The following is a 21704-nucleotide window of genomic DNA, read 5'->3' on the forward strand; positions in this document are numbered from 1 at the left end:
AATGATAACCCCAATAAAGGAATCAAATTGAGCCTTCTCACCTTGTAGACAAAAGTACACACAAAATCGATGAAGCCAACTTGGAGCTTGGGTAGTTCATCTCCTTTTTCTCTGTCCATCATAGGCTAGAAAGGAAAATATTCCCTTATTTGATATTTCTAATTTTTCATTGCTAAGGAGACTGTCTTATTATGGATGTTTTGGGAAGAATGTGATGCTGTAAATCTTTAACTATCTGTGATTCATTGTGGGGTTCCTGTTTCCACCAGTGAAGATCCCACCTGCTCTGTCCCTGAGCAAGAGGGTGTGTGGGAGCCACTGTGGCCAAAAAGCTCATCACCCTCTGACGATGTGGCCGACCTGGGCACTTTCCTGTCTGAACTTAGCTAGGCTGGTCCTCAGAGAACAGACATGCCGTCTGGCACCACACTGGTTCTCGCCCTCCAGCTTGCTAGGATCTGGCAGAGATTATGCTCCGCTGGCACAGTTCTGGAGTGCCCAAGCTCTGCTCCATACCATATTGAGGCATGAGGGCAGGACATTAGAGGAGGCTGTCATAGTCACTTTGATTTTTATGGGACATTAATGCCAGTTAACACATCAAACCCCTTACAATTGGTTGTTGTTGCAATACTGTTCTCTCCAGATCTCCTTGTTCCCAAAATTCATTTGCAACCATGAGGGCTACCTGCAAAGAAGAAAGGCTTAGTTTACCAAAATCTGATTATAAACAGAAAAGAAGTTAGTAGCAGAGGCAGGACTTGAACTCAGATTTTTGTGACTCCAAGAAACTTCTACCTGTTGTTCCCAGACCTCTCTTCCAAGGCCAGTCAGAACAAATCTAATCTCTTTTCCACTCACGAGGAAAATAAGCTTCATCAGGGCAGTAACATGTCTGACTTGTAGTTGCATCCCTATCAGTACTTTGCATAGTGATCTCATATGGCAACTTGATAAACAGTTATTAAACACCCATTGAATACAATGGAGTGAGACAACATGGCATAATGGCAAGAGAGCCTGACTCAGAGTCAGGAAGATGTGAGTTCAAGTTCTACCTTTGACACATACTACCTTTGGGACCACGGGCAAATCACTTAACTAAGTACCTGAGGTAACCCCCCAAGCTATCAGATGAAGTGGGGCAAAAGAAGGGAATAAGCATTTATATAACACCTACTGCATGCTAGGCACTGTGCTAAGCGCTTCACAAATGTGATCTCATTTGATTCTCACAACAACCACATAAGGTAGGGGCTATTATTATTCCCCATTTTATAGTTGAGGAAACTGAGGCAAAGTGAGGTTAAATGACTTGCCCAGGGTCACACAGTTAGTGTCTGAGGCTAGATTTGAACCCAAGGCTTTCTCACTCTAGGCTCAGGACTCTATCCACTGTACCACCTATCTGCCCTTCGCTGAAGAAAAGCTGTAAAAAAAGAAAAAGAATCGCCATAGCCTCTGCATCTGTGGAAAAGGTTCTTTACCAAAAGTTTCCACTTCCCCATCCCCCAAAGTGTAAGGCACCATGTTAGGTTCTAGGGATGCCAAGGCAAATATGAAATAACCATTATTCTCAAGGAGCTTACATTCTCCTGTACATGTACACAACTAAATACAAAACATAGAAAATTAAGGTGTGATTAATTCTAGTATCTAGAGGGATCAAGGAAGCCTTCCTGGGGGATGTGTCACCTGAGCAGATTCTCAAAGGAAGACCAAGACTCTGAGGCAGAGATGAGGAGAGAGTGCTTCTGTGCATATAGAACAATCCATGAACCCCTAAAAATGGGAGACGGGGGGAACAAGTCTGGGGAACAGCTAATAGGCCAGTTGGGCTGGAAAGGAGAGTTCATGAGGAGGAATAGTGTGAAATAAAGCTGGAAGGGTAGGTGGGAGTCAGAGTATGGAGGGCTTCCAATATCAATCGGAAGAGTGTTTTGGGTGAGGGATCAGCATGCCTGTGCCTTAAGAAGACTATTTTGAAAAATATGTGGAAAATGGGTTCAAGAGGGAGAAAGATTCCAACTAAGGAGCCTTGGGGATGCCAAGAAGGGGACTGAAGCAAGAGATGTTATGGAGTTAAAACCAGTAGGACCGGGTAACTGATTGACACGAAGGCTAAGAGAGAAAAAAGAATCAAGTCTCTCTCTGAGGTTGCAAACTTTCATGGCTGGGAGGATGGTGGTTTCTTTGCTAGAAATAGGGGAAGATTTAAAGAGGAAGCTAACCAGTTCTGTTGGAGTTTGAGACGGCTATAGGACATCTAGGCGGAGACGTCCAGCAGGCAGCTGATTGATAATGCATAACTAGAGTTCTCTCAGGAAAGAGAACTAAATATCTACATACATACATACATATATCCACATCCACAAATATCCATATACACATGCACACACAAGCCATCTGTGTAAAGAAGATACTTGAACTGATGGGAGTAGAAAATATCATCAAACTGGTTGAGAATAATTGAGGTAAATTTTTGCATAGTTCCTTGGGTGCTTTCCACATCCCACTCGGGCAGTGAGAACACACCAACCCTAATGTTGGCTTTCTTCCTTAGATGATACCTCCATTCTTTAGTCATCGAAGAATCTCCAAAGTTGAATTTCTGCAGATCCTCCTTTGAGCGGGTTTCCTTGATGCATCTCACCAACATTTCTTCTATCTTACTGTAAACTTCCACTATGGAGACATGGACTGTCAGGATGATTTTTCTGGCTCTTCTCCCTATAGTGCTCTGCCTGTGCCTTGAATGGGCTAGAGTCAGTCCCAGTCATCGGTGGAAATTCAGAAAGTTTGTATTTATAGATATATAGAGGCTGGAGTGTCTGTCTCTTCCTGATATTTGCATCTTCCCTAAAGAATACCAAAATGTACTATGGCACAATACAAATATAAGTGTTCTTCTTGTTTAATATGAAGAGGCCCAGTTGCTGTATGGCTATAGGAGTGTTCAATGTGAGTGCCCTTCATAAAATGACTGAAATAGAATTGTCTTTTGAGATAAATGTCCGGCACAACAAGCGATGTCTCTGCCCCTTCCAACCTAACCATCACTGCCACACAGGCTTCGATGACTCCTGGTGAAAAGGATCCAGGAAAGATTAATGGGATAGAAGTGAAATTCCCTTGGCCTAGGGCAACCCATATCTCCAGCCCCCTCTATATTTCCTAATGTTAATTTAGTGGGATTTAGTACTTGCTTGGCAATTCCAAATTTCTTTCCAAAGTGAACCTAAAAAACAAGTCCAGCTAGTCTTCAGTTATAGCAACTGTGTGCTCCCATCCTCTTTGAAGGTGCTGTATGTGGATGCTGATGAGAGCAGCCTTGATGTCTGAATCCAAAACTTCTTGAGCCTCTAGAAACAAGGACTCTGAATAGTGATCAGGCAAACAGGAAGCTTGGCCTGGCTTTACCAACAAGACTGGCATCGATTTTGGCCTCTAAGGACCATACTGGTGGGGTCACTTTTTAATGCCTTAGCATGCCTGTTCTTTCTGTTCATAAGATTTTCCTTTACCTCTTAAATTGGCTGTTTTCATTTTGAGTGGCTCTTCCTACCATTTATGCAGTTCCGGGGTCATGAATAGCATGACCATGCCCAGTTCTCCAAACCCCTGAGTCGGCTCACTGTTCCATATATTCCATAGACCCTACAGCCCAAATCATGGCTTTTCTCCTGTTGGCAAGTAGAGAGCCACTTCTAGGCATCCTTGGTAGGCTTATCACTACCAAATTAGCCAATATTGACCAACATCCTGGCAACATAACCTTAAGATCCAGTTCCCTAAGACTCTCTAGTAATTATCTATGTCCCCCTTGTATCAAGTCTGTGATATGATCTATCAAAAAGCTATCAAAGCTTTCTCACCATGTAGTGTCTCCTTGAGAATATTCTTAATTCCCTAACTTTACCACTCCCCTGCTAGGACACCTGGGGATATCCCAGTTTCAGGCACCCCAGATAATACAATATCATGTTCCTCAGCTTTTTATATTCCTCCTAACCCCAAATTCATAGCATGGCACAAAAGCCTTCTAATATCCACATAAATTACAGTCCTCCACATCAATAGTTCTCACTGAGGTCCTGGTCATACCATGAGCAACAATTTTCAAATACCCATCTATTCATCCCAGGCCACAAATATGCAATGGGCAATGCCAGTTCAATCATGTCACTTCAACAAAATGTATCTTCACTTTAGCAGGTGTATCAGTGTGTCCGTCTGGATATCTGGTGTTTATCTTGTTATTTATATGTTCTTCCCCCTCCCCATTAGAATATAAGTTCCTTGAGGGTAGGGACTTGGTTTTGCCTCTCTTTGTGTCCCCAGCGCTCAGCACAGTACCTGGCACAAATTAGCACTAAATACATCGTTGACTGATCAACAGGTGCCTTAAATTAGTTTGGCTAGATTGCTAAGAGAATCTGCACTGGGAAGGAAAATTGTCAAACTAAAGTCTAGACACTAAAAAATAAAAATTCTTCCATCAGTCCCTCTATGTATATAGGATCATATACACATATATTTTTATTATATTATATATCATAATCTGTGAGTCAAATACCCCTTGCTTGACCCAATAACAACCATAAATATTACTTAATAGTCATATACATCGTAGATGAGTTCCCACAAATGGCACATGTGATCCAACTCAGCTCTGCAACCCCTTGCCACCAGGGTTCTATGTGATTGTTTTGGCAATTATAACTATGCAAATATGGCTATTTGTTGTTCAGTCATTTCAGTCACATCTGACTCTTTGTGACCCTTTTTGGGGTTTTCTTAGTAGAGATACTGGAGTGGTTTGCTATTTCCTTCTCCAACTCACTTTACAGATGACAAACTAAGGCAAACAAGGTTAAGTGACTTGCCCAGGGTCACAAAAAAAAGTGTCTAAGGACAGATTTGAACTCAGGAAGATGAGTCTTCCTGACCTCAGGCCTAGCACTCTACCCACTGTGCCACCCAGCTGCCCAAATTAGCTAAATTAGTTATAGGTTCTGAATGCCTGTATGTACTGCAAAGAACATGTCCTTGTAAAGGAGATTTCAATTTTAAAAATCATGTTTGAGTTAGAACACACACATTTTTTTTTTGTTTGCTTGCATGATTCACTTCGTGAGAAGCCTCATTGTCTGGGTCTTTCATCCTAACAGAGTTAAGATAACAGTGATCTAGAAGGTATATGAGCCTGGAGAGTACTGTAAGATTAATAATAGCCAACATTTATATACCACACTCCCCTCCAGAAGGAAGAGACCTTTTATTGCTCCTGATTCATTCACATGATGGGCTTGAGATGAACTATATTACCTAGAGCACTGAAAGAAGTAGCCTTTGTGTTTTGAACATTTGAAAGATTATAGAAAACAAGAGTGGATGCTTTCTGTCCTCCAGTGCCTTAGCCAACCCTCCCAGCTTTGTGCTATTTGCAAATCTAATGAGACATCAGATCTATGGCATCTGATATAGGCATATAGAATATATATATATATATATGTATGTATGTATATATAGGATATATAGAAGGTACCGATAAAGATATTAAACATATACAGATAGAAAGTGATTTCAGGGATCTTAACAGACCCAGAACACTGAGGTGGATAAAACGAAATTTAACTGTATAAACGTAGTCTTGTATTGTGGTTAAAAAAAGTACGAATATCGTAAGTGAAAGCTGAGGGGGGGCATAGACAGTGGTTTGTCCAAAAATGATCTGGGGATACTAGCGGACCGCCAGCTCAATATGGGTAAGCAGTATGATATGGCGGCCAAAAATACTGACGTGATCTTTAGCCACACCAAGAGAGGCCCAACTTCCAAGAATAAGGAAGCGCTAGTGCCCCTGTCCTCTGCTCTGGTGAGACCACATCCAGAGTACTGTATTCTGTTCTGGGCCCCATGATTTAAGGAGGATATTGATAAACTCAAGGGTGTTCGGGGTAGAGCAATCAGGATGGTGAAGGGTCTCACGTCCATGTAACTGGAGGATCAGTTGAAGGAACTAGAGAGCTCTAACTTTGTTCGTTTGTTTTTTAAGAGAAAACTCAGGGGAAAGAGACAATAGCTAGAAAACGTTCAATATTTTTGAAGGGTTGTCACATCGAGGAAGATTAGATTTGTTCTGTCTTCTCCAGAGAGCAGAACCAGGTTGCAAAGAGGCAGATGTAAGATTACTGTAAGGGAAAACTTCCTAACAATTGTTGTTGCTGTCCACTAGTTTCTGTCATGTCTGATCTGTGACGCCGTTTGAAGTTTTCTTGGCAAAGATAATGGAGTGGTTTGCCAGTTCCTCCTCCAGCCCATTTTACTGAGGAGGATATTGAAGAAAACAGGGTTAAGTGACTCGCCCAGGATCACAGGGCCAGTAAGTGTCTGAGGCTGGATTTGAACTCAGGTCTTCCTCACTCCATGCCTGGTGCTCTATTCACTCTACCACCTATCATGGTAGTGTTATTCTATGTGGCATCCTTTCCTTCTCTACCCATCTGCTCCAGTCTGGTTTGTTTCCTCTGTCTATGTTGATTTCTCCACTTGTTAAATCCTTTACCCTTTAAGATACATCTCATCCATTAGAGTCCTCAGTTTGTGATGCAACAACTCTACACCTAAACGATATACCTTTGCACCACAAACTTCCAGAAGTAGGATCATCGCACATCCATGTGAGTCCCTTGGGCATGGTCCCAAGACTGATCCCTCATCAGACAATCCCCCATCACACCTATATTTGAACCCAGATAACTCCAGACCCCTCTTTGGCCTGGGTTTCTTCCATAATTTCATTATTCCTCTGAGGGTTCTATTTTTGGGGGACATAACCTTTGTCACAGACTTGGCAGGTTTTTGTACTCGGATGTCAGTGTGGTATAGAGGAGAGAGTTCTTATCATGAAGTCCAGAAGACCTGCATTCAAATCTGTCCCTGACACTTACTAGCTGTGTGTCTATGGGCATTTAGCCTCTCTGAGCCTCCGTGTCTTCAGCAGTAAAATGAACATAATAGCTATAGAACTCACCTCACAGGGCTGTTGTGATGACTGAATAAGCTTGTGTACATAAAATGCTTTATAAACCTTAAAGTGAAGACCTGCCACCTCACCGAGAACCGACTCCCTCCCTTCCCTGTCCCCCGACCCCTGACCTCCTGGAACCCACCTGGGCCGTCTGACTATTCACGCGGCTTGGATGAGATGGGAGTCACCTACTCTGTTCCCTTATATGAGATGGAAAGCCTCCAGGCCTCACTGTCTACCCTGAAGCTGAACTTTCTTTTATGTGTTGTCTCACCCAATTAAAGTGTGAGTTCCTTGCAAAAAGAAACTGTCTCAAGTTTTCTATTTGTATCTCAAGTGATTAGCACAGTTCTTGGGACATAGTAAGTGCTTAATCAATCACTCAATCGACAATCATATATTGAGGACCTACTATGTGCCAGGCACTGTGCTGAGAGACAAGAGCCATCCCTTGCTCTCAAGAAGCTTACAATCTGAGGGGGGAGACAAGCAAAAGAAAAATATGTACAAACAAGCTATATGCAGGGTAAATAATTAATAATTAAATGATTATTTTATGATCATTTATTAAATTAAATTATTTTAATGTGTTACATATAAATTATAATATATGCAAATATAATAGATAATAAAATATAAATACACACATATTTTATATATAAGTAATAAATTAATTATTTTTAAATGAACTAAATAATAATTAAATCAATAACAAAAATAATTACATAATTAACAGAGAAGGCAGGCACTGGAAATGAGAGTTGGGAAAGCCTTCCTGTAAAAGATGGTATTTTAGCTGGGAAAGGAAGAGTTGAGGAACAAGAGCGTTCCAGGGATAGGGGAGAGCCAAAGAGATTGTGCAGAGCTGAGAGATGGAGCATCTTATTTATGGACTAGCCTGGAGGCCAGTGTCACTAGATATTGGGGAGTGAGATGTGAGAAGACTGGAAATGTAGGAGGGGGCTAAGATCTGATGGTCTTTGAATGCCAAACAGAATACTTGGTAAATGCTTTTTCATCCATCATCATCATCAGTGGTATAATGGAAGAAGGCCTCCTGGGATTCAAGGGACTTAGATTCTTGACAAGTCAGTTACCGAGCAACTAGGTGATCTTGCCCTGTCCGTACCTTAGTTCTCTTGTTTTGTAAAATAAGGGATTGGACCCAGCGGAATTCAGAGGTCCATTCTGGCTCTGATTCTGAGAAGTAGCATGGGGGAGGGTACTGCTTTCCAGCTCTGACTACTCTTGGCCCAATGGAACTGCTCCTCCCAAACAACTCTGAAATTCCCTGAACGAATTTCAAATCCACTTTTACAATCTGTTCCATCATTGGTAATGCTTTCAGATAAGCTTTTATGATTGTTAGCTAGGTTGCCCAGGGAAACCAACCTCCCCTCCTATTTGCCTTGGCCAGGATCTGACCTGATGACCAGTTGTCTCCCTGGTGCTTGAAACCACCCCAATGCTCTTTCACATTTGTACTCACTGAGGAATGACAGAAAAAGACATCTTCTTTGTAACTACACCTTACCTATTCGTCTCGCTCTTCTTCCTCTTGGCTGAAGAGACAAACCTAGCCAGGTGATACAGTCCTCATAAAAGACAAATGTGGTGAAAATTGGATGGACTGGTGGGATACCCGTAGAAAAGACTCGGGCTGTAGCCAACTGTCACAGAGAAGCCTAAAAGAAGAGGCTCAGACTCACCTGGCTTTGAATCTCCCAGGGCTTGGTGATAGCCGAGAGGTCGCACCCCGTCATCATCATCGCCCTTAGTGACAAAGCAAAGGAGGGCTGAGCAAAATCATGGAAAATGGAGATTCACATTAAACAGTTTGGAATTAAAGGCCAGCCACCTACATGATAACCTCTTTTTTGGTTGGGTCAACGGATATGTACTTAATGACCTCCTCCTCCGTTTCCATTTTTTCACAAGCGTCAATAATCTTCTGAAACATGGTTCTTTTCCTGCAAATGACACAAATGTGTAGGTGTGATAACTGGGACCAGCAGGAAGAATGATAAGGTGTTTTGCATTCTTGAGCATCAGACTTCACAGTCACATATATACTAATAGTAATAATAAATAGAAACTAACATATTACATGGTGCTCACTCTGTGGCAGGCAGTGTGCTAAGTATTTTGCAATTACTGTCTCATCTGATCCTCACGACAGCCCTGGGAGAAAGGTGCTATTATTATCCCCATTATTATCCCCAGGGTCATACAGCTAGTAAGTATTAGTCAAGATTTGAACTCAGGTCTTCCTGATTCCAAACCTGGTGTTTTATTCACTGTACCACCTAGCTGCCCTGTATATAACCTTAGCCCTGGGAAGTCCGTGGATGGGAAGAAATTTCAAATCCTTGGGGGCCCCCAGAAGGAAAGGAGGAGCAAAGAGGTAGATGACATAGAAGAGTTGAAAGATGAGGAGTGGCTGGAGATTTGTGACAGGGGTGGAGTAGCATTATAGGGCTAGTAAAGTAGGAAAACACACCATGTAAATTTAGAGCAAAGTGTCAGGATGCGAAATGTCATTGTGACTAACATCCTCTCCTATTATGTAATGTTGTGTATTAAACTGATGTGTGTTCACGTCTAGTTCCTCCATTAGGCCGAAAACTTCACGAGGGCAGAATCAGTATCTTATTGAAACTTTAAATCTTCCCTAGGACCTAGCACAGTGCTCTGTACACAGTAGGCACTAAATAAATGTTTGCTGAGCAAATGAACGGTCTTAGGGTTAGCTCATTGTATGTGTATCCATGGGGTGATTTTGCCATGTAACCAATATTGGTCTACCATTTTGCTCCCCAAAAGCCTACCTATTCCTAAGGTAAGTGGGTTAAAGATTCCCATTTGTTAGTCACCATGGAGGGTGCGCCTAGCCAATTCCCTTCATCTAGGCAGGTTCCCCACCCTGAATTATTCTAGCCAGATGTTAAATGGAACAGTCACTAACGGAAGAGCCAAGGATATCTTTTTTATCTGGTTTGGCCCAGGAAGGGATCAGTGGCCTGATGAGAGTCAAGAGTTATTTGGTGCCATCCTGTCTGTGTTGGGGTGTTGGAACATTTGGTTTTTGCCACATTAAGTCAATCCCTTAGTGGACTGAGGGAGAAAAGCTTGCTTTGAGTTAAGGAAATTTCATCCATCCTTCTCAAAATGCAATCTTGTGTTACAGTCTGGTGGTCTTAGCATCTGGTCTGGTGTGGGCCTTATCTTCATTGCTATACTTACACACTCGCTTTTGGGTCTTCTGGGGAAGGTTTAGATGCAGGTTCTTATCCTTTTGGGTATCATGGACCCCTTTGGGAGACTGACAACACCTATGAACTCCTTAGAATAATACTTTTAAGTGCATAAAATAGAATATATAGGATAACCAAGGAAACCAACTATATTGAAATATAGTTGTCACAATTTAAAAGAACACGTTCATGGATCCTGGGTTAAATGCCTGTGATCTTAGCTGGTTTTAGAAGGTACAAAAAGGGGGAAAGATCTTTTATGGGGGGGAGGTGGCAGTGTTGAGGAGTGGGACCTGTTCTTTAATTTTCAGGATAAAACATTCAGAAAGTGGGAAACCCTGTTTTGTGTACTCAGGGCCAAGCTGGATTTCTATGCCTTTTTGTGAGTTAAAATCTCCTTTAAAGGACTGGAGATTATGCTTTATTTACAAGGATTAGGTGCACATAAAAATTATCTTTAACTATGTAAAAATTTGTCACATAGAAGAGAGATTAGGCCTGTCTGGCTTGGCCTGAGAGGGCAGATTTTGGCGACAATTTAGGGCTGTCCCAGAGCAGAACAGGACACCTTACTGAGAACTCAGGAGGAAAATGAACAGGTCTATTTGCTTCAGAATAATGAATGACCTTATAAACATCAGCTCTGCAAATATCTCAGGTAAGAACAAACTCCAAGCTGAAAAACACAGCTTAGTCTAAGGGAGATGTGCAGGGGAAACTTATGGAGACCTAAGGACTTACTTGAAATATAAAGCCAGGTCAGTCGCTATTATTGCCACTTCAAAGAGATGAATAACCGTTTCAAATTGGCGCTTATTGAGATTCTGGAAGATGTTTAAGCTCTGTAAGATGGGAAGTCAAAATGCAATGCCGTCATTCATGTGTCTACAATTCTTTAACCCAAACCAAATAGTGATGGTAGCTGAGATTGCCACAGTGCTCCAAGGCTGGCAGAGTGCTTTGTACGCAGGATTCCATTTGGGCTCAGAACAGCCCTGGCAGGTAGGCAGGATTGGGTGGGTTTCGTTACCCCACCTAATAGTGCTAGTATCTCCATTTTATGAGAAGGCGAGTGGCTTGCCACAGGCCAAACAGATGACAAGTGGCAGTAATAGGACTCTGAGTCCCTCCAGGACACCCAAATCATTCTATGTTGTTGTTGAGTCATTTCAGTAGGGTCTGACTCTTCATGACCCCATTTGGGATTTTCTTGACAAAGGTACTGAAGCGGTTTGCCATTTCCTTCTCCAGTCTGTGTTTGAGTATCTGAGGCCAGAACTGAACTTAGGCCCTCCTGACTCTAGGACCGGCACTCTATCCTCTGTACCACCTAGCTGCCCCAAAATTATTCTATAGGTTCTTAATAAAAGCTTATTAATTGTTTGACAAGGGCAGCTGGGTGGCACAGTGGATAGAGCATTGGGCCTGGAGACAGAAAGACTCCAGACTTCAAATCCAGCCTCAGATACTTACTAGCTGTGTGACCCTGGGCAAGTCACTTAACCCTGTTTGCCTGAGTTCCCTCATCTGTAAAATGAGCTGGAGAAGGAAATGGCAAACCACTCCAGTGTCTTTGCCAGGAAAGCCCCAAAGGGGGTCACAAAGAGTTGAACATAACTGAAATGACTCAACAACCACAAAACTGGTGGATAAAATAGTCGTTGTTACAGTTTGGAGAAGAAAACCCCCAGTACCTCTTTACTTTGGAATTCCCCCTGAGGAATGAATCAGAATGTCCCCCCACACACCTCTGTACTTCATTGTCCCCTTGCATTTATAGATTCAAAAAACGAGGTTATGAAAGTTGAGTGACCCACCATTCTGTGGGCCCTAAGTAAAAACAGGTTATTTCTCAAAGCTTGGGTATCATTTTTGCTGTGTGCACAGTTACATAACATTAACGTGGTGTGGTGGACAGTGACCCAGCCCTTGAAGCCCAAAAGGCCTGGGTTCAAGTCCTGCTGCTGGCTCATTGGCTGTGTGACCCTGGGCAAGCCACTTGACCTCTAAGCATCTCAGACTTGCAAGTTGCCGAGTGGGTGGTGATCTGCTTGGGTAGAGGTCTGTTCTCCACCTGGAAGTTACTTCTGCCAGGGAAATCACAGGTCCATTCTCTTTCTCCATGCTACAAGTATTACCAGCCATGGGACTAAATTCACAGTCTCTGAGGAGCAAATAATAATTGTTTCCATACAGTCCTTTAAGATTTACAAAGTGCTTCCCAGCAGCCTAATTTGCAGATGAGATAATCCTTTGGGATAAAATATAAACCCCTTTGTTTTGCCATTAAAGCTCTTTACAACCTGGTTCCAACCAATGTCTTCAATCCCACTGGGCATTACTCCTCCTTTAGTCTTTGATCTAGCAAAACTGCCCTCCCTGTTCCTCACATACAACACTCCATCTCCCATCTCCCACCTCCATACTTTTGTACTGACTGTCTGCCATGCCTGGCGTGTAATCCACCTCACCTCTCCTCACAGAGTCCTTCTCTTCCTTCAAGACACAGCCCAAGCACCACATTCTACATGAAATCTTTCCTGATTCCCCCCAATTGCTAGTGCTTTTCCTCATTAAATATCCCATAGTTGACCAGTTTGTAGTTTTTGTATTTCCCCTCTTTATAATCCATGTATACTTATGTGTCCTGGTTGTCTTCCTTGTTAGGATGTGAGATCTTCGAAAGTCAGGATTGTTTCGTTCTTTGTATTCATAACCCCGTCACCTGACAAAAATGATCTCGTTCGATTCTTACAACACTGGGAGGCAGGTGCTGCTTTTATCTCCATTTTACAGTTGAGTAAACTGAGGCAGACAGAGATTAAGTGACTTGCCCAGGTCACACAGCTAGTAAGTGTCTGAGGTTGGATTTGAACTAAGGTCTTCCAAACTCCAGGCCCAGCGCCATTCTATCTACTGTGCCGCCCAGCCACCCATGGGTTTTTAATAAAAGCTTGCTAATTAATTGACAAAATAGTCATTATTAGAGGTTAGGGAGGGAAAAATATACTTGTGGCTTTCTTTCTCAGCACCTTTTTGCTTTGGAACATCCCTTGATGAATTGTAAATTCAAGAAATATATTTTTTAGATCAGACCTGAGATTTCATTGTCACATAGAACTCTTCAGTGAGGAAACTTCCTTTACCAATGTAGATGAGTATATGCTTGGTAATTTCTAGTCTTAGATTTGTCCGAGGTTATGATACAGTTGGGCAGCTAGGTGGCACCGTGGACATTGTGCTGGGTTTGGAGTCCTGAAGACTCATCTTCGTGAGTTCAAATCTGGCCTCAGACACTTCCTAGCTGTGTGACCCTGGGCAAGTCACTTAACCTTGTTTGCCTCAGTTTCCTCATCTGTAAAATGAGCCGGAGAAGGGAATGGCAAACCACTCCAGTATCTTTGCCAAGAAAACCCCAAAGGGGATCACAGAGAGTCAGGCATGAGTGAAAAATGACTGAACCATGATAGCCAGTATGTTTCAGGTGTGGGACTTGAACCCAGGTCTTACTAAGTCTGAGGTGAGCACTCTACTACCTACATTGCCTTTCACATATAAAATATAAACAAAATAAATGCACAATAATTTGGGGAAGGAGGACGCTTGAGCAGACCTTTCAAAGGAGGTGGTAATTCGAAGAGGTAGAGATGAAGAAGAGCATTCCAGTCTGGGGGAGGGGTGAGAAAAGAAGTGAGGAGCCAGTGCAAAGGCCCCAGAAAGGCTGGAGAAGGACTGACATGTATGGGGAATAGTTAACAGACCAGTCTGTTAAGAGCACAGAATTGTGAGGGGGAATCATGGGCAAAGGCATAGGCAGTGTGGTCTAGTGAAAAGAGGGCTAGCCTGGGATTCAAAGGCCTGGGGTTTGAACCCCGAGGGCTAGCCTGGGAATCAAAGGCCTGGGTGTTAAATCCTGAGGGATAGCCTGGGAATCAAAGTGGGGGAGGGGGGAAATGGGTTTGAATCCAGCCTTTGACATAAGACTTGATGAGATAGATGGAACAGAGATGGTGCAGAGGTGCGTTTGACAGGGCTTGAGAAGTGATGGAGAAGGAAAAGTGCAGCATCACTTCAAGTAAGGCACAATGAATCACCATCCTGCCACTGACAAAAAGAAGGCATCTATTATAGTTAAAGAATGCCCAAGGGCAGACCCAGGTTCTCTGCTTTTAATTAAGAACCCTCTAGACCCACCAATTAGCTGTTTGTTTACTCAGCTAATGGAAGAATCACAAAGATCAAAGCATTAAATTATAACCCTCGACTTCATCTGAGAACCCTGATTACCCATTGCTGTTAGCATTTATTTTTATAATACGAGTACTCCTCACTTCAAGAAATCAGATTGTGGTTATAAAACTTAGAAAACAAAATCCAGCCTTATAAAACCTATCCATTGGGGTGATTTATCTTCATTATCCCTCACTTTATAAAGGAATTTGTCACTGGTTTCTTTTTTTAAAAATGTTCCCAGAATCACAGAATTTGAGAGTTGGAAGAGATCTCAGCTTCATGCCCAACCCCAACATGAAAAGAATCTCTACCTTAACACTGGATCACAGAATCACTGATTTTAGTGGTGGGCAGTGATTGGTTATCCAGCCTCTGCCTAAAGACCTCCACAGAAGGGGAACCCACATCTCTCAAAGTAACCCATTACATTTTAAAAAAAGCTTTAATTTGGAACTCAAAGTTTTTCAAATGAATGTTAGAAATTGATTTATCATGTAACTAGGGAAAAATAAAATACTAAATTAAGGCAAAAATAAAATAGAAAGCTTTACTTGCTAGTAATAATGATAATAGTTATAATTCGCATTTATATAGCACTTACTATGTGCCAGGCACTGTGCTAAGCCCTTTACGATTATTATTTCATTTGATTCTCACAACGACTTTAGGATGTATGTTCTATTATTTTCCACATTTTACAGATGAGGAAATGGAAACAAACAGAGATTGAAATACATGCTCTTATCTCCATTGTACATGTGAGGAAACCGAGGCAAATGGGGTTAAGTGCCTTGTCCGAGGTCACACAGCTGATAAGTGTCTGAAGCCAGATTTGAACTCATGGAGATGAGTCTTCCTAACTCCAGACCCAGCACGCTCCACTGTGCCACCTAGCTGCCCCACTTTATCTTATTCGATTTAGCCCAATCAATCCTGATTAGGATTTTGGATCCTTACACTGTTATCCAGAATGCGAACTCTCCCTACCAACTTTGGGTCATCTGAAAAACTTGGTTAACGTGCCATCTGTGCTTTTATCCAAGTCATCGATAAGAGTGTTAAACGTTCTTGGCCTTCTGGGCCAAGCACTGGTCCCTGGTGGACTCTGCTGGACATCTCCTGCCACAAAAACCATTAACAACTTTATCTTGAGTCTGGCTGTCCAACCATTCCAAATCCATCTGATTTTATTATCCTCTAATTCAGGGGTGGGGAATGAATCTGCTCTAATCCATCTCTATCTTCTCTATAATCATAGTATAAAATATTTTAATAAAAACTTTGTTAAAATCTAGGTATGTTATATCCACAGCACTCTCCTTATCTACTGGCTTAGCTCCCTGGGACATTTAAAAGGTAGTTTGCTTCACCAAATGTGTATACATGTGTATATATATATATATATATATATATATATATATATATACACATATATACACATATACACACAAAACACACACACACATATATACACATAAATAGATGGATAGATAGATAGATATAGATAGATACAGATATAGACATAGCTATATCTATAGGGTGTCCATAAAGTCCGTGTGCAATTTAAAATAGTTGTAACTTTGTAACTATATGGGGTAGAAAGAATCTATAACAAGGATTAGAAAGCTTGACGTATCTAGTTTATTTTTGTCTTTAGAAATTTTATGTTTATTTTACTTTTATTTTTAGAAATTCAACTTAAAAATTACTTATTAAGAGAAAGTAAACTGCGTTCTTTGGTTGGCTGAACTAAAATCTACCACTGCTTTCCAAAGAAGGTTTAGAACCCAGTACAAGCAAGAAGCACCTCACAGGAATTCCATATCCAAGTGGATGAAAGCATGTGATGTGATTGCTGGCATTACTGAAAATCAGCTTGAAAATGTTTTCCACAAACTACAGAATTGTATTACCTTTTGTATTAGTAATGATGGTGGACGTTGAAAATTAACAAGAACGATAAAAAATTAAGTGTTTCTTCTTTCTTTTGCTTTTTACAGATTCTTTCCATCACATATAGTTACAAAGTTACAACTATTTTAAATTGTACATGGACTTTATGGACACCCTGTATGTATGTATATGTATATGTACGTATATATATGTACATATATATGTACATATATATATTTACATATATATGTACATATACACACACACACACATCTTTTTGGAGATATCTCTATTGCATTATATATCAGAACACTCTCTGACCTCTTTCTTCTTCTGCCAAGGCCCTTCCTGCTCTGCCTACCTGTAGAAAACAGACCTGAATGTCTTTTTTTGTTTGGTTGGTTAATGCTGGTTACTCTTAGAGGAGGAGAGAATGTCCTCCCAGCTAAGGAAGGCATTTAAAACAATTTACAAAGAAGGTAGCATTTTACACATACTTACAAAGAGATGTGTGTGTATGTATATATGCATACATACCACATGGTGAATATATATATATATATACACACACACACACACACATATATATATGTATGTATGTATGTATGTATGTATTTACCACATGATGAATTTTTTCTGTCCCACTCAGTGATTTTATCAATGATTTGGATGAAGGTACAGCTCCATATACAGACTGGAATGTATGCTAGGTCAAAACTAACAAGCTGAAATTTCCCAGGGAGAAACACATAGTTTTGCATTTATAGCCATCATTACCTAGCCCCCTCGTGCCTTTCCAGGCTTCTTATACCTTACTGCCCACCATGTACTCATCAATCCAGTGACACTAGCCTCCTGGCTGTTCCATGAATACGACCCTCCATCTCTTAGCTCTGGGCGTTTTCTCTGACAGGGATTCCATCCCTGGAAATCTCTTTCTCCTCGAGACTTCCCTGGCATCCTTTAAATTCCAACTAAAATCTCATCTTCTGTAGGAAGCCTTTCCTAACCCCTCTTAATTTTAGTGCATTCCCTCTGTTAATTATTTCCTGCTGTCCTGTATGTAACTTGCTTGTATATCTTTGTTTGCATGTTTGTCTCCCCCTTTAGACTGTAGGTTCTTTGAGGGCAGGGACTGTCTTTTGCCTGTCTTTGTATCCTTGTCACTTACCACAGTGAATGGCAGATAGTAGGTGCTTAATAAATGTTTATTGATTAATTGATCTATTTAGGTTTCTAAAGGTAATTTCACAAATATAAAAACAGGAAGAGATCTGTTTTGATAACAGTATTGTGTGAAAAAAGACCTGGAGGCTTTAGTTGACCATAAGCTCAATGTAATAAGTCATGTAATGCAGATGCCACAAGATCTCGTGGGCTTCGTTAATGAAACATCAAGCTCAAGGAAGATTACAGCTCAGCTGGCCTTCCAAAGGCCAGTCACTTAGAAACAATAATTGGTTTATGGTCAAACCATAATTAGAGGATAGTCTTCAGTTCTGGGCATCATATATTTTGAACAGCATTCACAAACTAGAGAAAGTCAAGGAAAGGCTATTGAAGGGTCAGGTAATTAGGACACATAAAGAATGGTTGAAGGAACTGGGGGCTATTTAAACTGAAGAAGAAAATACTCTCATTGCCAACCCTAATTACCCCAAAAGAAATGATAAATATTAGATTATCTCTATGGCCTATTGGTGGAACAGTGGATAGAGAACTGGGCCTAGAGTCAGGAAAACCTGAGTTCAAATCCAGCTTCAGACACTTACTAACTTTGTCATTTAACCCTGTTTGCCTCAGTTTCCTTATCTGTAAAATGAGGGGGAGAAGGAAATGGCAAACCACTCCATTATATTTACCAAGAAAATCCCTAAAAGGGGTCACAAAGAGTTGGACATGACTGAAAAAATGGCTAACCAATAACAATATGGCCCATTACCTCAAATATTTTTTTTAAAATTGTGATATTATTTCAGCGAATGTTGCTTCCATTAATGAAGATCGTAAACCTTCCATATTTTCACTGATGAGTCACCATAGGCAAAAAATTCATCACCTGGTGGCCAGTCTATGGTGTCCAGTCTATAGCTGGTGAGTCCCTCTGCACCTAGCTAGGATGGTCCTTCAACAGCAGACACAGTCTATCTGGCCTCTTCTAGCTTGGTAGGACCTCCTGCCATACCTCCTGGTCTGGCCTTCAAAACTACAAGGTCACCCTGGTCATGCTGTTACAGTGAGGCACTTGACAAAACTTTGGTCAGGCTATGGCCCATTATGTGCCCCAGAAGATCAACTATGCTCCTGACATTTCAGTGGTCAAATGGGTGCCAGACAATGCAAAGGATTTGGAGAGATTTTTAGTTGCAAACATTAAGTATTAAAACAAACAAAAAATGTATAATTAAAGTACATTTCATCCGTGACTGCCTCTATCCTAAGAATTTACCTTTTTTTTTTTTAAAAACAAAGTTTGACAACCGTAACTCAGAGGCATTGTTTTTGTAATGTTAAAAAGGAAACTGAGGAATATGCTGTTTACCAAAAAATGTTGCAGGACTGTTTACTGTCTAAAAACTTCAGAGCAGTTCAGTGTTCCAACTTACTGCATGTCGATAAGCTTTGAATGAGACCAGTGCCCGGCAACATTGTTGACAATGATCTCCAAATTGGCACTTAGCTGGTTGAGCCATGTTGCAGAGAGACTCTGTCAAAGGTGTTATGGATTATTGATGGGCAATATTCCTTTTTAGAGCAGACAATTAAGTCATTACATACCCATCAGAGCCAGTTCAGACTACTGAGTAAATATTCTGAACAAATGAAAGACTTTTAAAGCCTCCTAAATACCATTATAAACTCTTGGACCCCAGAAGGGGTGCATGAAAGATGCTTGCTACACCAATCCTATCCTGCTACGTCAACCACTCAGCACCTGACTGTTGAGCTGACTGTAGTTTTAATATAAAGCTAAGCCCATGTGCATTAAAGGAGAAATGATGTCAGTGATTTCTGTGACTCAGAAATCAAAGGATTTAACCCATCAAGGACTTGATTCCCTACAAAACAGTAGGCAAGGCTTTACATGATTAAGGGAATATATATGGATGCAGTATTTTATCCTTCTTTAATGTTCCGCAACCTGGCAAGGTGGTAACACAGGCGTTGCTATTACCATGTTACAGATTCAGATAGAGAAAGAGCTAAAACAAGAACCCAGTTATTCTATGGATATTCACCTTAACAATGTCCGTAATTTCCTAGACTTTGATCATGTCTCCCCTGTGTATTAGTCTTTCCAGATGGAAGAATCCTCATCCCTTTTTCATCTGGCCTCCTACATATCTTTTCAGCACCCCCTATCATTTCAGCTGCTGAATTTGGACGTCCACTAGTATTAAAAATAATAACCTGCATTTATACAGTATCTTAAGGTTTACAGAGCATTTTTATATATGGGGAAACTGAGGCACACAGAAGTTAAGTGACTTGCCCAAGGTTACACAGCTAATAAGTACATGAGGCAAGATTTGAACACGGGTCTTCCTGACTCCAGGCCTAGTACTCTATCTCCTGTTTTTTCTCGAGACCTGTGTATAGAATTCTAGTTAACATGCACTGAGGTCTTGGAGGACCAAGAGCAAGATACTGTTTCCAGTTTTTTTCTCAGCATTTTCTGATGATGCCTTGAGTTTTTCTGGCCTTTTGAAGCCACCCAGAGAGGCCGTATGGTGTAGTGGAGAGTGTTTAGCACTTGACTCTACCTTCTACAAGATGTGTGGTCATGGGTAAGTCACTTACTCTCTCTGAGCCTCAGACAATTCTCTAAAATTTCTATGTTAATGTTGTAATTGGACCGTGATTTTCTTCAGTGGAGAAAGTTCCTATACAAGAGAAACCACATTGGTGGTTGTGTGGTATATTCTGATGGGAAGAATTAAGAAAATGGGGTAGAGGGAAATACACAGTTAAAAATCATAACTGTGAATGTGAATGGGATGAACTCACCCATAAAATGCGAGTACATAGCAGAATGGATTAGAAACCAGAATCCAACACTTGAAACAGAAAGACACATATAGAGTTAGAATAAAGGGCTGGAGCAGAATCTAATACGCTTCAGCAGAAGTAAAAAAGGCAGGGGTAGTAATCATGATCACAGACGAAGCAAAAGCAAAAATAGGGTTAATTAAAAGAGGTAATCAGGGGAATTACATTTTGCTAAAAGGTACCATAGACAATGAAATAACATCAAAAAATTTTATAGTGAGTCTCTCTGATAAAGGCCTCATTTCTCAAATATATACCACGTATACAACTGAGTCAAATTTATAAAAATTAGAGCCATTTCCCAATTGATAAATGGTCACAGATATAAATAGGCAGTTTTCAGAAGCAGAAATAGAAGCTATCTATAGTCATAGGAGAAAACAACTCTTAGGTACCACCTCATACCTATCAGAAATGATAGATACTGGGGAGAATAAGGGAAAATACACACATTAGTGAATTGTTCATGAAGTAGTGAATTGGTCCGACCACTCTGGAAAACAATTTGGAACTAGGCCCAGAGAAATATGAAAACTGCATGCCTTTTGACCCAGCAATACCGCTACTATGTCTATATCCCAATGAGATCAAAGAAAAAGGAAAAAGACCTATATGTACAAAAATATGTATAGTAGCTCTTTTTGTAATGGCAAGGATTTAGAAATTGAGGGGATACTCATCGATTGGGGATTAGCTGAACAAATTGTGATATATGATTATAATGGAGCACTATTGTACTATAAGACATGACAAGGGAGATGGTTTCAGAAAAAACATGGCAAGACCTATATGAACTGAAGTTAAGTGAAGTGAGAAGAGCCAGGTGATCATTGTGCACAGTAACAGCAATGTTATAATGAAGACCAACTGTGAAGAGTTAGCTACTCTGAGCAATACAATTATCCAAGACAATTCCAAAGGACTAACGATGAAAAACACCATCTACCTCTGGAGACAGAATTGATGAACTCTGAGCGCAAATTGAAGTATAATTTTCTCACTTTATTTTTCTTGACATTTTATTGCTATATGGCTAATATGGGAATGTGTTTTGTATGATTTCACATGTACAATTGATACAATATTGCTTGCCTTTTCGGTGACAGGGAGAGAATTTGGAACTCAAAATTTTAAAAAAGTTTAAAATTAAAAAAAACTATGTTAAAAATTTTTTTAAAAAAAGTTTGAGGAAAGATCAGACAGGTAGGAGTACCAAGAGAAAGCTGTGTCAGAAAAACTCA

At 40.8% G+C, this 21704-nt stretch overlaps 1 protein-coding gene across 1 annotated transcript in view; it reads right to left on the reverse strand.

Annotated features, from left to right (window-relative positions):
• PDE6C (phosphodiesterase 6C) overlaps nucleotides 1-21704 on the reverse strand; it is a 72080-nt gene that overhangs the window by 2684 nt on the left and 47692 nt on the right. The window contains exons 16-20 of the mRNA XM_036736535.1: nucleotides 11029-11129; nucleotides 8896-9003; nucleotides 8743-8806; nucleotides 614-688; nucleotides 42-125 (exon numbers count right to left, since the gene is read on the reverse strand). Of these exons, the coding sequence (XP_036592430.1) occupies nucleotides 42-125; nucleotides 614-688; nucleotides 8743-8806; nucleotides 8896-9003; nucleotides 11029-11129 (432 nt within the window). The remainder of the gene's footprint in view (nucleotides 1-41; nucleotides 126-613; nucleotides 689-8742; nucleotides 8807-8895; nucleotides 9004-11028; nucleotides 11130-21704) is intronic.

This window comes from Trichosurus vulpecula, chromosome 8, assembly GCF_011100635.1.
Source record: "Trichosurus vulpecula isolate mTriVul1 chromosome 8, mTriVul1.pri, whole genome shotgun sequence".
In the NCBI taxonomy this organism is placed as follows: Eukaryota; Metazoa; Chordata; class Mammalia; order Diprotodontia; family Phalangeridae; genus Trichosurus; species Trichosurus vulpecula.